A 16,297-nucleotide genomic window follows, 5' to 3' on the forward strand; every position below is an offset into this window, starting at 1 on the left:
ATGCCTCAGTACAGGGGAAGGCCATGGCCAAGAAGTGGGAGTGGGTGGGTACGGGAGTGAGTGGGGAGGGTATGGAGGACTTTTGGGATAGCACTGGACATGTAAATGAAGAAAATACCTAGTTTTTAAAAAGTGGGGAAAAAAGGAGACTGGGAATGTTTAGCTATCTGGGAGAGAAAATAAGGAGACTCAGTCCACACTGTACATTAAGGACAGTTTAATCTTAAAGACTGACATAGATTATTGATTCATGTCACATGTAAAAAAAAAAAAAAAAAAAAAAAACAGGTTAATGTATGCATCTGGTAGGATTTACCAAACATACCACCATACATGAGTAGACTTAGAAAGACCCAGGTCCCTCCAGGTTCTAAGGTATTCAAGGGGTCCCCACAAATACAATAGTAACATGCTAGTGTAGTCTAAATTTTGTCTCACTAGCCTCACCTTGTTTCTAGTGTACTGTTGTGTGAGGCATTGGGCTATGCACAGACAGACTGTTCTCCAGTTGAGCTGTGGTCTGAACCCCAGAAGGGTGATAATTCACCTACATGACATGGTAGGCATTCCCTCATGCTCCTGGAACTCTGGCTCCTACCTAAGTTACTGCCCCCCACAGCACCCACATGGGAAGCATGGCTAGAAGTAAAGTAGGCAATTTCCCAAGCTTCTTACCTTCAGTCTAAACTCCTCCCCAGTTACCTAGCAACAGTTAAGAATGAATATAAGGGTGGCTGCTTGGTTCCACCATGCTCTCTTACTTGTCTCTCTCTTACTTCTTACTCTCACCCTCTCTCCTCTCTCCTCTCCTCTCACTCTCTCCCTCTTACTCTCTATTTCTCTCTATCCTCCCCACCCCTCTCTCTCCCTTCTCTCTTTCCCCTGCCTTTCTATAATAAAGCTCTAAAACCATAGATTGTCTATGTTCATCAAGGCTGTGCTCACTCTCACCAGAGTGTGAACCTCTCTTTCCTCATCTCTCTCTCCCATAACCCCAGGGCTTTTGAGAGTAGCCCCAGGAGTCCCAGGTTGGGCTGCCCATTGTCCACCCAACAATGAGTGAGTCAGAGGCTTGGATGCCCACCGGGGGCTGAGTTGAAAAGAGTCTGACAGCCCTCCTATGTCTACCTGACCAGCGTTCAAGTCCCACCTGGGTTCCCAGTTCTGGTATTCTGTATTCTGGCAGCTGCCACTGTGGACCATGAGGACCTAGTGGCTGCGGGAGTTAGATGTCCTAAGGCCCCGCAGGCTGCAAACCTGGAAGATGTTCCAAGGGTGGAAGGGGTGGAAGCAGAGTCCCCCCATCAGGAAAGGAGTTGATGTGGAATCCGATCCCCGTCAGGAAGTCTCATTTGGCTGGTTGTACAAGTCCAGGCACAGACGAGTGTGCTTGGATATACTGGTGTCTTTTTCTCTGTTGCTGTGTTGTTTTTGTTTGTGGTTTTCATCATGGGACACAGACATCGTACATGGGATGTAAAGTGGAATTGCTCCCTGCCTATCTGTCTGTATGTCTGTGTGTCTGTCTGCCTTGTTCAATTGTGTGTGAACTACCTTCTGATTAGACCACCTTCTGATTCTTGTTTGCTTTTGGTTTGTCTGGTTTCAGATCTGGTTTTGGTCCCAAGGGGTTGACTGATTATCTTGGTTTGGTTTTAGGCCAGTCTCAGGTTTTGGGGGCCTTCCCATGGAGAAGAGGTCCATTTGGGTTGGTTGCAGTGGCAATGAGATGTGCCAAAACGTTGCAGACCACAACACTGGAGGATGCTCCAGTGTCAAGCTAGGAAGTTGAATCTGAAACAGTCCTTCTCAACCCAGCAGCAGCTAAGATTCAGTATATGCCTGGAACAGATAGTGCCAGGCTTCTCTGGAAATTGCGTGTAAGACTCCCTGTTTTAGTCTTACTTGTGTTTTTCATTTCTGTGGCACTGTGATTCTATGGTGGCTGCCTGAAAATGCTTTCTGTGTGTGTCTTGTGTGTTGCTTTGTGTTCGGACTTGGACTAACAACTGACAACTGTTTTTGAGTTATGCCCTCTGAAATAAGCCTAATAATCCTGTCAGATCCCTATGATGACCACTTCCTTTCAGATCCTCAGCTGCCCTGCCTCCCACTCCAACTCTAGGGAGCAGCCAACAGGTCACAGTGGTCCCCCCTACACACATGGACCTGGAGCCTAGGGAGAAATGAGCTCGGGAAACCTGGAGCAAAAGAGGGGTGGTCCGTGAGAAGTCAGTGGCCCTCGATGATGTGGCTGCTGAAGGGGAGATAGAGGAGGTTGTGGGAGTGGCCAGCCAAGAGCACCGAGGGTTCCCTGGCTGCTTCTCATTCCCCTGTCCCCTGCTTCCTGTCTCTTGTTAACAGAAAAAGTGCTTTCACTTTAAGATATCAGTGGTCCGGTGCAGCCAGCTGTGAGAGCTGCACTCCCTTCCCTGCCCCAAGTGTTTTCTCTTCTCAGGCTACTCTGCCCTGAGATGCTGGCAGTGAGTCTGTTCCAAGCTCCAGTGAGGGAGGCAGCTGCCCACTTGGGGCTTCTGTCTAAGTTAAGGAACACCAGTGAGTCTAATTGCCAGGCTCTGGTGGGGGTCTAGTCCTAGAAGAGGAGGGGAATGAAAGAAAGATGAAATTTCAAAACCTGTAAGTCATATAAAGTACTCAGAAATTGCTGGTTGTTTGTGAGCGTAGAGGCTGCCTGGGGCTGAGAATAAAGGAAAACAAACCCAGGTATGCCCCATAGTTAAAACATTCCTGGGAACAGCTTGACCATAAAGATAAAGAGGAATGTGAGGACATAACAGGGCTATCTGAGCTGAGTCACAGAACTCTGACACCCTGTACATACATGTAATTTTTCCGCTGATGTTTGAATAAGCAATAGTGTGTTGCTATGCTGAGTTCCACACCCCTAAGCCCCTTACCCCATAAAAAAAACCCCTAGCTTTCGAGCCTTGTGGCCGACATCCGTTATCTCCTCTGTGGGATGCATGTCAGTCCAGAGCTCCATTATTAAACTATCTCATGTGTTTACATCAAGATGGTCTATTCGTGATTTTTTGGATGCACGCAGAATTGAGATATGAGTGGGAGGGGGGTCCCCACTAGGTTCTATCAAAAACCAAACAAGAATATATAACTTAAGCAAAACCTAAAAAGAATAAAACAATAAAGAGCAAAACTTTAACCAAAATTGTAACAGAAATTTATTGTACATCAGCACCCTTTCACTGCATATTAAGTAGTACAGGCCTACAGCCTGTATCTACTCTTAGACTGCTGTTGGCAGGGCAGTCACCTCAGTCTTCTCTCAAGTGGTGTTGCCAGAACAGGAAAGGGAATAACACCCTGAATCAGCTGACTCACTGGCTTCCTCATATTCACACCGAGGTAATGAACTGAATGTAATAAGATTCATCCAAGGTAGATTGTGGATGTTGGGGATGGAGTTCAGCAGGGGGCTCCTGAGGTGGAAACTCATTCTGAAGGAGACTCTCTTCCTGGGATGTGGAAATTTCAGCACTTGCTGGAGTCTGTGAGTCCTAGGAGAGGAAGGCAATTCTTAAGACACAGGCTTGGTGGAGACCTAAATGTCAGCTGTCAGACTGCTGTCTCCCACCACCTCAACAGGACAGTTAACACTGATCTATTAACTGAAACCATTGCTGTTATATACATGCAGGGAAAAATGTCAAACAACACTCACAAACACATGGACTGGCAAGCTGTCACTCAGACTTCTATGCTTGCAAACCAAGAATTGGGCAATAGGAAGAGACCTCATTGGATTGCAAGAAGAAAGGAGAAGCCCACCTGTCCCCCAGATTAATGACCATGAGAAGCATTCATTTGATATTTGCATTTCAATTTTAACCCTGGAAGGTTCTTCCCACCTCAAGTTGCATGACCCTTGCATGACTTCTGTCCCAGGACCTAGATGCTGCTCANAGCTCTGCATACCATCCCACTTATCATGAGCACATGCAGAAATGTGGCATGTTATTCATCTGTCACTCTTTCTAGACCAGATTAAAACAGAGCAGCGAGGAACACTTGTCAATGATTTAGTTTCTCACAAAAGGCTAACTTCCCAGAATATGTGTGTATAAAAAGAGCAATGAGCAACTGCATTCCATGAGGTGGGTGGCTGGTTGGGAATGTGGATTAGAAAGGTGGTAGGGGAAAGCAAATATGAATCCAATGGGGCAAATGGTATCAGACAGTATTAGCTTAACTGAGCTGCTTGTCCCTACCTGAAGTTGTTGGGTCTCATGGTTGCTGGTCTGTTCCTGTTTGTCTTTACCATTCAGGTTCGAGTCAACCAAATATTTCTCAATGAGAGCCCAATCAATCTGTACTTCCTTGCTCTCCCGCTTCCGTGTGATGGACATCTTAATACGATTCTTCTCCATCATGAGCTGGCTATGTAGGTTTCTGGAAACACCCTCTGCATAGTAAGATCCTGCAGCCTCCTCTTCTCATTCTTATGTATAGGCCCATTAACCCCACCAGGACCCTGGTTCCCATGAGGACCTAATATAATCCATCTCAATAAATCCATGACAGCTGCACAAACAGCCATTTCAGGGAAGAAGAAATTATTGCTGCAGCCCAAACACCAATAAGGTTCCATGTCTCTCCAAAAGAAAGAGGGATCTCCATCTATCCATGTCCGCCCAATGCACTAGGGCAACATCAATTAGTAGGGTGCAAATATCATCAGAGTAGATCAGCAGAACCAAAGGGAGGGCATTCTATCCTTGTGTTATGTCACACTCAGCTCTCTAAAACACTGCCTGATAACCAGGCTCTCAGTACTGCATAATAACCATGCACAATCACTCTTCTATTGAGAGGCTTCTAAGGATGCCTGGACAATGCTGGGAGGGGTAACAGTCTCTTACGGATTTATGAAAACTGAGTCTATTATCCCAAGGAACACTGATGGCTAAAAGCAGAAGGGGTAGAAACAGAACTGCAGACTCTCCAGTCCAGAAACCAAGGAAGGCAGAAATTGCCATTCCACTGTTGATTGGCTTGCTAACTGGTACTTACGTATAGTAGTTTATCTCCTTCTCAAGCTCTTTGATGTTCTTTTGGGCCTCAATATTCTCCATCTGTAACTTGTGCAGAGAGGACATGATCTGGTTCTTCTTTAATGTCAGTTGTTCATAGAATGGATTCATCTTCTGGAAGGGCTTGGTCCTAGGAAGACAGAACTCCATGAACATGGGCTTTTAAGAGCACATTTCTCAGGCTGAGTGCTGGACTACCCCAGCCATGGAAAGCACATTCTGGATTCTATATACTGGGATGATCTTCAGCTTTGAAAATGTGATATGCTGGTCCAGGGCAGCAGAAGCTAAGCATCAAGATGGAGGGTTCCCTGGCTCCCTGTGTTCACTCAGTAGGGTTGGATGTTGCAGTCTAACCAGCTATGTCCTCAAGAGCCTAGGCCACATGTCTTTGCCCACCAGAAACCTGTGATTACATTTTCCTGTTTTCACAACTGGGGTAGTAAATCCTGAATAACTTATACCTTAGAAACAGACCTTACACATAACCCTGGAGATGTGATCAGACATCAACCCAGCTTTATAATATGCCCAAGGGATACAAATGTATGGAAAATTGTGACCACATAGGCAAAGAACAGTGTTGAATAAAGTGGGGGCTCCGAGGCTTCAACACTAACATCACCTTGAAATGGTTATGAAGATAAATCCTCAAGCGAAAACACAAACCCCACAGGTTCCCAAGTTTGGAGAGAAAATTAAAGATACAAAACTCATGCACATGTAGGTACATGTGCACACACACAGACTCACAGACTTGAACACACACAAGGAAGAGAAAAGGAAACAGTCAGAGAATGAGAGTCAGAGACAGAAACAGAGAGCACAATGAGATGCAAAAGAAATATGTGCAACATTACTGTCTCACAGTATAAGGCACACAGACAAAGAGCAACAGGAATGAGCCTCAGGCCTTCTAGACAGGCACTGAGAAGTAAAATGTGGGACCAGACCCCTCTAGATACTACGAGAAGCTTCCAAGCACTCAGTCACCATAAACTCATATCACCTAGAACCTCACAAAGCCACATCTGTCAAGTTCTTTCCAAATGCATGCTGGGAACTCACTCTCCACTGCCTCTATCCCTGAATTCTTCACGTAGAATACTAGTCCTTCTTTTCTACTGGAGGAAGCAGAAGAGTCCATTTCTTATCTCCCTCCTGACCAAGCTTCAGGTTCTGCCTCTCCACTATGAAGCATTCATGGATATGAGGTTGGGCATAGGGACTATCTGGTGGTACAGCTTCATAGAACCCACCTCCTTCAAAGGATAAGATGAGGCTGACATTGAAGACCCCAGACTGACACCACAGGGTTTGGAGCAATTCCATACCTCTTGTACATGGATCCCTCTTTGAAAGCGATCAGGCAAGCTCTCTGCTCATTTCTCTTCTGGGTAATGAGGTGCAGCTCTGTTATTAGCCTCTCCTTTTCCTTTTTGAACTCATTCTCGATTAGGTCAGGTGCAGTGGATGATGTCTGTCTGTCAGCCCCTGTAGGTAGAAGAACACAAGAATACTTTTGTGTGAGAGTGCAGAGTGTAGGCAGACCACCAAGAAAGAGAACATGCCTGGAAACTAGTGACAAAAGCAAGAGTTTGATCTGGGCTTGAGATGCCTCCACAGTGGGTATCAGTTCTACCAGTACTCTAGAAAGACCAGGAGATGTAAACAGCCAAGTGTTTCCTCTGTCTCCCTAAACATGCTTATTATTACCAGAGAGATGGTTTACTCAGGATGATTATCAACTGAACAGAGTGCAATTTGGCTTCAGAGCCATCAATCCCATGGTTTCACAAGTCAGATGGTAAAATCACTATTCTCAAGTACTTTAGTGCTTGGAGATGCTCAGATCTCCTACCCACTTATGCTAGGCCCAGGACTTGGGCTTTAAAAGTCATGCAGTGGGACAACATGGTCAAAATGCTATCAATTGCCCCTACTGAAACACCAACACCCAAGAAGTAGCAATAGGATCCCATATCTGTCTGGGTGTATCCACTCTGACAGGTCTGTGGTTACAGTATAGAAATGCCTGCCACTCACAACTGGTGATAAAGAAAGGTAAAGTGGGAACTGTCATGGACAGGAGGTCAGAGTAGTTCTGAGAACATGAGGTCATGGCCTGGAGCACAATTCTCTCCATCATACTACTCCCAAATAATCACTGAAGTTAAAGAACCATGAGAGTGAAATACAGTTATGGCCTTCCCTAAAAGGGCATAGGTTAGGCACTCTGTGACTCCTGATGGTCTCATTGTGTCCCCATGTAACACCCACAATACTCAGTGAATGTAAATACTTGGAGTTCTTAGCATAACAGTTTTGGCCTTGCCAACTCCTGCTTAGGGGATGGAGAAAGTAATGTTCTGAAATCCTTGATGTTCAAGAATTTTGATAATTATGGAAATTCTTTTGCTACCCAGAGACTCCAGTTCCTGTGCCCCATTACTATAAAGGCCATCTCAGGCCACCCCTTCCAGGGATCTCAACATCCACTTCCCAGGACTTACTCCAGATTCTCCAAGTCCACCTACTTCGTCCTTCATTACTCTCAGATGGAAGGCCAGCATCCTTCCTCCTCTCTCTGGCCTCTCTCTCATCCACACTGGCTCTCCTAAAAAGATTTTTGAGTGGAGCAAACATATCCACCTTTGTAGTGGCTAGATACTGAGTGAGAATCCTAAGTGAGCTTGTTGCTACAACACTGGTGACATCACATGAGATGCCAAGAACTCTCCAGGAGACAATAGATTTTCCAAGAAAGGATTGCTGATGTCATGGGCTACTGCCTTTGACTCCCTGCTAATGTTCTCCCTGTACTGATAGGAAGATGAGGTGTATACTAGCCAGTATAGCTACTGCCATTTTGTACTCTGTCCAGCCCCTATTTTAGATTGTTGCTGTAATATGCCTGCCAATCTCTGACATGGAAAAATAACTTGACTCAGAGCATAGTCATGGTGATCACATCCTGTTGTGTTCTGAATGACATTTGTTAATCTTACAATGTTCCACAAACAGATACCTTTCCTAAGGACTTTCCTGGGACACAGCCATTGAGCACATCCTCCTTCCAAAGCAAGGGTTTGTCCAGTCTTGATTGACATTGCCTAAGTAATTCCTGTGTATCTAACTGAGTGTTTCCTTTCCAAACCCTTCTCAGAAATGTCTCATCCGACCTTAAAATTTCCTCAATCAGCAAATGAGCCATTAAAAACTACTGAGAAATCACACCAGTTTGAATATGCTGAGGTTTTGGGTGCTGAGCCATGGCCCCAAAGATCTATCTTTGTTAACTTATAAAGAAAAACAAAACAAAACAAAACAAAACAAAAAACAAATCAAAACAAAACCCCAGGGAGCGGATATGAAGTGGTCAGTTCTGATCAGGCCATTTTAGATATAACAGTGCATAGTGACTCTGAATTGAATGGGTCCTATATAATGCTTTGTGGAACATTGTTTAACTGATTTCAGTGTTTCTGTAGTTTGTTGGGTGAACCCTGGACAGGAACCCTTCCTTTCAGCAGCACATAGGACAATGAGCCAAGGTCAGGAATGGTGACATCTTACAGTAAATTATGTTACAAGAGGGATGAGGGATTTATCCCTTGAGATAAGGATCAGTTGTCTCCTTGGTGCTTTTTAGGTCCCTGTTGGCCATGTGCAACAGGTTCAAAAGCCAAGTTCTGATGTCCCTGGGATCCTCATATTTCCATGATGATGTACTCAGACATGCCTAGAAACAACCAGAGCACTGTCAGAGAGCTTGATAATATAAGGGTGGGAACATTGCTGACTTCTGTTGTAGGATATTTGATTGCATTGTAAACTCCAAGATAGTGCTATTTTCTGGAAAAAACAAACAAACAAACAAAATCCCTTTTTATGGTATAGCTCATCCCTAGCACAGACTTTTAACCCAAGAGCTTTCTGTTTACTGTACTTTCTTGTCTGGCTCAGGTGTAGCACACACCTTTATTGCAAGACAAAATAAAGTCAACTCCAGATCAAGAGGCAGAAGAATTAACCAGTTGAAAGGGAATAAAATTAACTAAACCAAAGGAAGGTCTTTAAGTTCAAGGATATTTAAGACAGTGTGGGAAGGGATAAAGAATGCTTTCCTTCTGGGAGGTCAGCAGAGTAGGAAGGTCAGCTGGGTGCTTTTCCTGACTCTCTGAGCTGGTTCCTGAGTCTTCATTTGTAAAATGAAATGCCTAGCATGTGTGTGTGTGTGTGTGTGTGTGTGTGTGTGTGTGTGTGTGTGTTTAATTTATTTATTAATTATTCCATTTGATTACATCTCACATGATATACCACTTCCTGGTTACCCCTCAAACAATATCTGCCCCCTCCTCCTCCCCTTTGCCTGGATGAGGGTGCTCCTTCACCCACCCACCCTTTCCTTCCCTACTGTTTTAACAACCCTCTACACTAAGGCATCAAATCTCTCCAGGACCAAGGGCCTACCCTCCCATTGCTTTCAACAAGGCCATCCTCTGTGACAATGTATCTGAAGCTATAGATCCCTCTTGATAAACTCCTGGGTTTGTGGTCTAATCTCCGGAAGCACTGGGTGATCCTGCCAGCAGATGTTGTTCTTCCAATAGAGTTGCAATCCCCCTCTGCACTTCCAGCATTTCCCCAAGCTCCCCCAAGGAGTTCCGTGAGCTCAGTCTAATGGTTGGTTCCAACTGTCAGTTGCTGGCCGGACCTCCCAAAGAACTGTCACTTGAGATTCCTGTCTGCAAGTGCCTCTTGATCACAGGAACAGTGTCTAGTTTGGTTTCTGCAGACAGGATGGATCCCCAGGTAGGACAGTCCCTGGATGGCCCTTCCTTCAGTCTCTGCTCCATTTCTTGTCCCTGTTCTTCCTTTGCTCAGGAACATTTCTGGGTTAAAAACTTTGAGATAGGTGGATGACACCAACCCTTGACAGAGGGCGATGGCGGGGGTGTTGGGGGTGGGGTGGGGGGGCAGAGGTACACCTCTCCACTGGAGGTGGTCCCTACAGGTTTTATCTTCCCCTTCTCTGAGCATTTCGGCTAAAGTCATCCCCTTTGGGTCTTGGGAGCCTCACTGATGTCTGAGACCCTCAAGAGGCTATCCTTTGTTCCTCCCCCCAACCCCTACATATTTTTGTTTGATTTCCTGACACTCTGTACCTCTTTCCCATCCGTTCCAGTACCTTATGCTGCCTCCCTTATTTCCTCCCCCTCCTCTCTTCCTCCAGGTCCCACTCTACCTCTACCTACCATGATCATCCTGTTCTCCCCTTAATGCAGGACTGAAGCATCCATACCGTGATCTTCCTTCTAAGCACCATAGGTTCTGTGGGTTGTATCATGGGCATTGTGAGCTTTTGGGATAATATCCACTTATCAGTAAATACATACATGTCTGTTCTTTTGTGTCTGGGTTACCTTACTCAGGATAATATTTTTTTAGTTTCCTTCCAATTGCCTGTGAATTGTATTAAGTCATTGTTTTTAATCACTGAGTAGTACTCCATTCTGTAAATATACCACATTTTCTGTATCCATTCTTCTGTTGAGGGACATTTGGGTTGTTGTCAGCTTTTGGCTATTATAAATACGTCTGCTATAAACATAGTGGTGCATGTGTCCTTGTTATGTGTTGGAATATTTTTTGGATATATGCCCAGTAGTGGTAAAGCTGGGTCTTTAGGTAAAACTATTTCCAGTTTTCTCAGGAACCACCAGATTGATTTCCAAAGTGGTTTTACCAGCTTGCTGTCCCACCAGCAATGGAGGAGTGTTTCTCTTTCTCCACAGCCTGTCCAACATCTGTTACCTTCATTTTTTGATCTTAGCCATTCTGATTGGTATGAGGTGGAATCTAAAGATTGTTTTGAATTGTATTTCCCTAATGACTAAGGATGTTGAACATTTCTTTAAGTGTTTATCAGCCATTCAAGACTCCTCCATTGAAGAGTCTCTGTTTGGCTCTGTACTCCACTTTTTATTAGGGTTATTTAGTTCTCTGGAGTCAAACTTCTTGAGTGTTTGTGTATTTTCGATATAAGGCCTCTATCAGATGTAGAGATGGTAATGATCTTTTCGCAATTTGTGGGTTCCCATTTTGTCCTATTGACAGTGTCCTTTGCCTTCCAGAAGGTTTTTAATTTTATGAGGTCCCATTTGTTGATAGTTGATCTTAAACATAAGCCATTGTTTTTCCATTCAAGAAGTTTCCCCTGTGCTCAAGTATTCGAGGGTCTTCCACACTTTATCTTCTATTCCATTCAGCATATCTGGTTTTATGTGGAAATTCTTGATCTACTTGGACTTGACCTTTGTACAAGGAGATAAGAATGAATCAATTTGCATTCTTCTACATGCTGACTGCCAATTGAACCAGGACCATATGTTCTATTTTCCACTGGATGAATTTAGCTCCTTTGTCAAAGATCAAGTGATGATGGGTATATGCTTCATCTCTGGGCCATCAATTTTTTTCCAATTCTGTACTTGCCTGTCTTTGTACCAACACCATGCAGTTTTATTACTATTGCTCTGTAATACAGCTTAAGGTCAGGTATGGTGTGATTCCCCTAGAAGTTCATATATTGTTGAGAATATTTTTTGCTATCTTGGGTTTTTGTTATTCCAAATGAATTTACAAATTGTTCTTTCTAACTCTATGAAGAAATGAGTTGAAATTTTGATGGGGATTGCATTGAATCTGTAGACTGCTTTCAGTGAGATGACCATTTTTACTATGTTAATCATGCTAACCCATGAGCTTGGGAGATTTTTCCATCTTCTGAATTCTTTTTTGATTTCTTTCTTCAGGGATTTAAAGTTCTTGTCATACAGATCTTTCACTTGCTTGGTTAAAATCACAACAAGAATTTTTAAATTATTTGTGACTACTGTAAAAGGTTTTGTTTCCCTACTATCCTCCTCAGCCCATTTATACTTTGAGTTAAGGAAGGTTACTGATTTGTTAGAGTTAATTTTATGTCCAGCCACTTTGCTGAAGGTATTTATCAGTCATAGGATCTCTCTGGTCGAATTTTGGGGGTCACTTGTGTAAACTATCATCTGCAAGTTGTAATATTTTGAATTCTTAGAATGGTATCCCCTTTGACTTCCTTTTGTTGTCTCATTAACTAGAACTTGGAGTACTATATTGAATAGGTAGGGTCTTGTTGCTGATTCTAGTGGGATTGCATTGAGTTTCTCTCCATTTAGTTTGATGTTGGCTATCAGTTTGCTGTATGTTGCTTTTCTTATATATAGGGTTGAAGTTTGAGTTCCTGATCTCTCTAATACTTTTAACATGAATGGTGCTGTATTTTGTCAAATGCTTTTTCAGCATGTAATGAGATGATCATGTGTGTTTTTTTTCCTTTGAATTTGTTAAATGTTTGTTTATATAATGGATTACATTGATGGATTTCCATATATTGAACAATCCCTGCAGTCCTGGATGAAGACTACTTGATCATGGTGATTGATAGTTTTAATGTGTTCTTGGATTTGACTTGCAAGAATATTATTGAGTATATTTGCATCGATATTCATTAGGGAAATTGGTCTGAAATTCTCTTTCTTTGTTGGGTCTTTTTATGGTTTAGGAATCAGTATAGCTGTAGCTTCCTAGAAAGAATCTAGTGGTTTTCCCTTCTGTTTCTGAGTTGTGAAAGAGCTTGAGATGTATTAGTNTTAGATCTTCTTTGAATGTCTGAAACCATCTAGTTCTAGACATTTTTGGTTGGGAGACTTCTAATGACTGCTTCTATTTCCTTGGTGGTTATGGCATTGTTTAGATGGTTTATCTCATCCTGATTTAGCTTTAGTACCTGGTATCTGTCCAGAAAAATCATCCATTTCATTCAGATTTTCCAGTTTTGTTGAATATATTCTTTTGTATGGGATCTGATTATTTCTTTTTGAATTTCCTCAGTTTATGTTGTTATTTCTTCTTATTAATTCCTGATTTTGTTTATTTGGATATTGTATCTGTGCCCTCTGGTTAGTCTGGCTAAGGTTTTATCGATCTTGTTGCTTTTCTCAAAGGACCAACTCCTAGCTTTGTTGATTCTTTGTAGAGTTCTCTTTGTTTCTTCTTGGTTGATTTCAGCCCTGAGTTTGATCATTTCCTGCCATCTACTCCTCTTGGGTGTATTTTCTTCTTTTTGCTCTAGAGCTTTGAGATGAGCTATTGAGCTGCTAGTGTATGATTTCTCCAATTCCTTTATGGAGGCACTCAGGGCTATGAGTTTTGCTCTTAGCACTGCTTTTATTGTTCCCCTAAAGTTTGGATATGTGGTACCTTCATTTTTATTAAATTCTAAAACGTCTTTAATTTCTTTATTTCTTCCCTGACTGAGTTATCATTGAGTAGGTATGTGTTCAGCTTCCATGTGTATGTTGTTTTTTTTGTTTGTTTGTTTGTTTTTTGTTATTGAAGACTAGCCTTTGTCCATGGTGGTCCAATAGAACACAAAGTATTAATTCAATGTTCTTGTATCTGTGGAGGTTTGCTTTGTGTCTGTCTACATTTAGGGTGAGATTTTCTATAGATATCTGTTAAATTCATTTGCTTAATAACTTCTCTTTGTTTCACTATGTCTCTGTTTATTTTCTGTATCCCTGATCTGTCCATTGGTGAGAGTGTGTTGAAATCTCCTACTATTATTCTGTGAGGTTGAATGTGTGCTTTGAGCTTTAGTATGTTTTTTTTTTTTTTTTTTTTTTTTTTTTTTAACAAATGTGAGTGACCTTGCATTTGCTGCATGCACATTCAAAATCAAGAGTTCATCTTAGTAGATTTTTTTCCTTTGATGAGTGTGTAGTTTCCTTCCCCATCTTTTTGATAACTTTTGGTTAAAAGTCTACTTTATCGGCTATTAGATTGGCTACTCCAGATTGTTTCTTGGGACCATTTGCTTGGAAAAATTTTTCCCAGCTTTGTACTTTGAGGTAGTCACTGTCTTTGACACTGAGGTGTGTTTCCTGTATGATGCAAAATGCTGGGTACCTGTTTGCATATCCTGTCTGTTTGCCTATTTCTTTTTATTGGTGAATTGAGTTCATTGATGTTGAGAGATATTAGGGACCAATGATTGCTGCTTCCTGTTATTTTTGTTGTTACAGGTGAAATTATGTTTGTGTATTTCCTTCTTTTGGGTTTGTTAGAAAAGATTAATTTCTTGGTTTTTCTTGGGTGTAGTATTCCTTCTTATGATGGACTTTTCCTTCTATTATCCTCTGGAGTAGTGGATTAGTGGAAATATACTGTTTAAATTTTTTTTGTTTTTTTGTTTGTTTTTGTTTTTGTGGGGGGTTTTGTTTGTTTATTTTGGAATACCTTGAATTTTCCAATGATGGTAATTGAGAGTTTTGCTGGGCATAGTAGATTTGGCTTGCATTTTTGTTCTCCTAGGGTCTGTATGAGATCTGCCCAGGATCGTCTGGTTTTAGAGTCTCTGCTGAGAAGTATTATGAAATTCTGTTAGGTCTGCCTTTGTATGTTTCTTGACTTTTTCACTTACTGCTTTCAATATTCTTTCTCTTTCCTGTGTTTTGGTGTTTTAATTATTATGTGGTGGGAGAATTTCATTTTTGACCAATCTGTTTGGTGTTACGTAGGCTTCCTGTGTATTTATGGGCTTCTCTTTCTTTAGTTTAAGGAAGCTCTCTTCTGTAACTTGGTTGAAGATGTTTGTTGGCTCTTTGAGTTCGAAATCTTCACTTTCTTCAATACCTATTATTCTTAGGTTCAGTCTTTTCATTATATCCTGGATTTCTTGAATGTTTTTAGTTAAGAGCTTTTTGTTCTTTGTATTTTCCTTGACTGTTGTGTCAATATCGTCTATGTCATCTTTAACAGCTGATATTCTCTCTTCTATCTCTTGTATTCTCTTGGTAATGTTTGCATCTGTAACTCCTGTTCTTTTCCAAGGTTTTCCATCTCTAGGGCTGTCACACTTTTTGTTTTCATTAATGTTTCTGTTTACACTTTCAGAACCTAGATGGTGTTGTTCAATTCCTTCACCTGTTTGACTGAATTTTCATGTATTTCTTTTTAAGGGATTTATGTTTCCTCTTAAGTGGCTTCTACTTGTTTACCTGTGTTCTCCTGTATTTCTCCAATTTATGTCTGAGTCTTGCTTCATAGGTGTATTGGGGTATCCAGGGATTGCTCTGGTGGCTAAACTGGGTTCTGATTATGCCAAGTCCAATTTGTTTTCTGTTCCTTATGTTTTTGTGTTTAACTAAGAAGGTCTATTATGTTTCTGTGGGTGGACTTAAACATTGGTTGGTTTTTTAAAATTATTTCAGGGAATATACCATTGTGATCTACAAGTCCGTGAAGAGAAAAGGAAACCTTACATAAAATTCATATTATGATATGTATGTGAACTCCTTACAATGCAGTTCTTCAGAATAATTTTGAAAAAAAGTACTCACTACATATACTGAGATAGAAAAATTTACTTAAGTGCAGTAATTTTCAAACCTATGAAGATTAATTCTTATGAAAGTATGTTATAGCCTTTCACTCTGAAAAACAAAATTAACCCAAAGAAAATATAAAAATGCAGAGTGTGAAGGATAAATAAATACATGTTAATAACTTTAAGTGCAGTTAGGCAAGGGCATGACAATTTTATCAATAATTATGAAAAGACTAATTGTGAGGTATTTCCTTATTCAATATCTCAGTCATTCATGTATTTATTCATGCAACTGAAGACTTCATATATTACAACAAATATTCTAGGTTCCAAAATGCCTTTCTTTGTGACATAACAGTCTATTCATGTTACATTATTGCCCATGTATGGTATACTTCTGAATAAGATGAAGTAGTAACTTACTCAATAACACAGTTCATATTAATCTGATTTTTCTTGGTCTGCAACTCTCTCATTGATAGAAAATATTGTTCGTTATTAGGTGGATAATTTAATGCACTCTAATGCCCTCCTATAGTATTCATAGAACAATAAAAGTATCATTTTAAGCTAAGCCAATTATTTTTCCTGCTCTACTTTAAATATTGCATTCCTGTTGCAAATTTTCTATCTTTTGACAGTTAAACATTTCCCTCATTTGTAAAGAACAGTCGTCTCTCTATCACTGACTTCATTCACATAGTTTCTTTTACAGGCACATATCCATTTATTGGACATGTTGCTATTGCATAGAGTGCCAAATATATTCTTTGGTTTATTTTTGTTTTTTTTTTTT

At 41.3% G+C, this 16,297-nt stretch overlaps 1 protein-coding gene across 2 annotated transcripts; it reads right to left on the bottom strand.

The window, feature by feature from the left end:
• Positions 1–3,208: 3,208 nt before the first annotated feature.
• On the bottom strand, positions 3,209–7,762 carry LOC110311751 (disks large homolog 5-like). 2 transcript variants are annotated; one of them, XM_021185263.1, is made up of 5 exons: positions 7,607–7,762; positions 6,404–6,563; positions 5,050–5,199; positions 4,248–4,428; positions 3,209–3,536 (listed from the first exon to the last, which is right to left on the bottom strand). In XM_021185263.1, exons 1-5 carry the CDS (start codon positions 7,713–7,715, stop codon positions 3,375–3,377), a joined length of 762 nt encoding a protein of 253 aa, XP_021040922.1. In that variant the 5' UTR covers positions 7,716–7,762; the 3' UTR covers positions 3,209–3,374. The 2 variants fall into 2 exon arrangements, with proteins under 2 accessions (XP_021040922.1, XP_021040921.1); XM_021185262.1 differs by having other exon boundaries at positions 7,583–7,762.
• Positions 7,763–16,297: the final 8,535 nt, after the last annotated feature.

The sequence above is a fragment of the Mus caroli genome, chromosome 16 (genome assembly GCF_900094665.2).
Source record: "Mus caroli chromosome 16, CAROLI_EIJ_v1.1, whole genome shotgun sequence".
NCBI classification, from domain to species: Eukaryota; Metazoa; Chordata; class Mammalia; order Rodentia; family Muridae; genus Mus; species Mus caroli.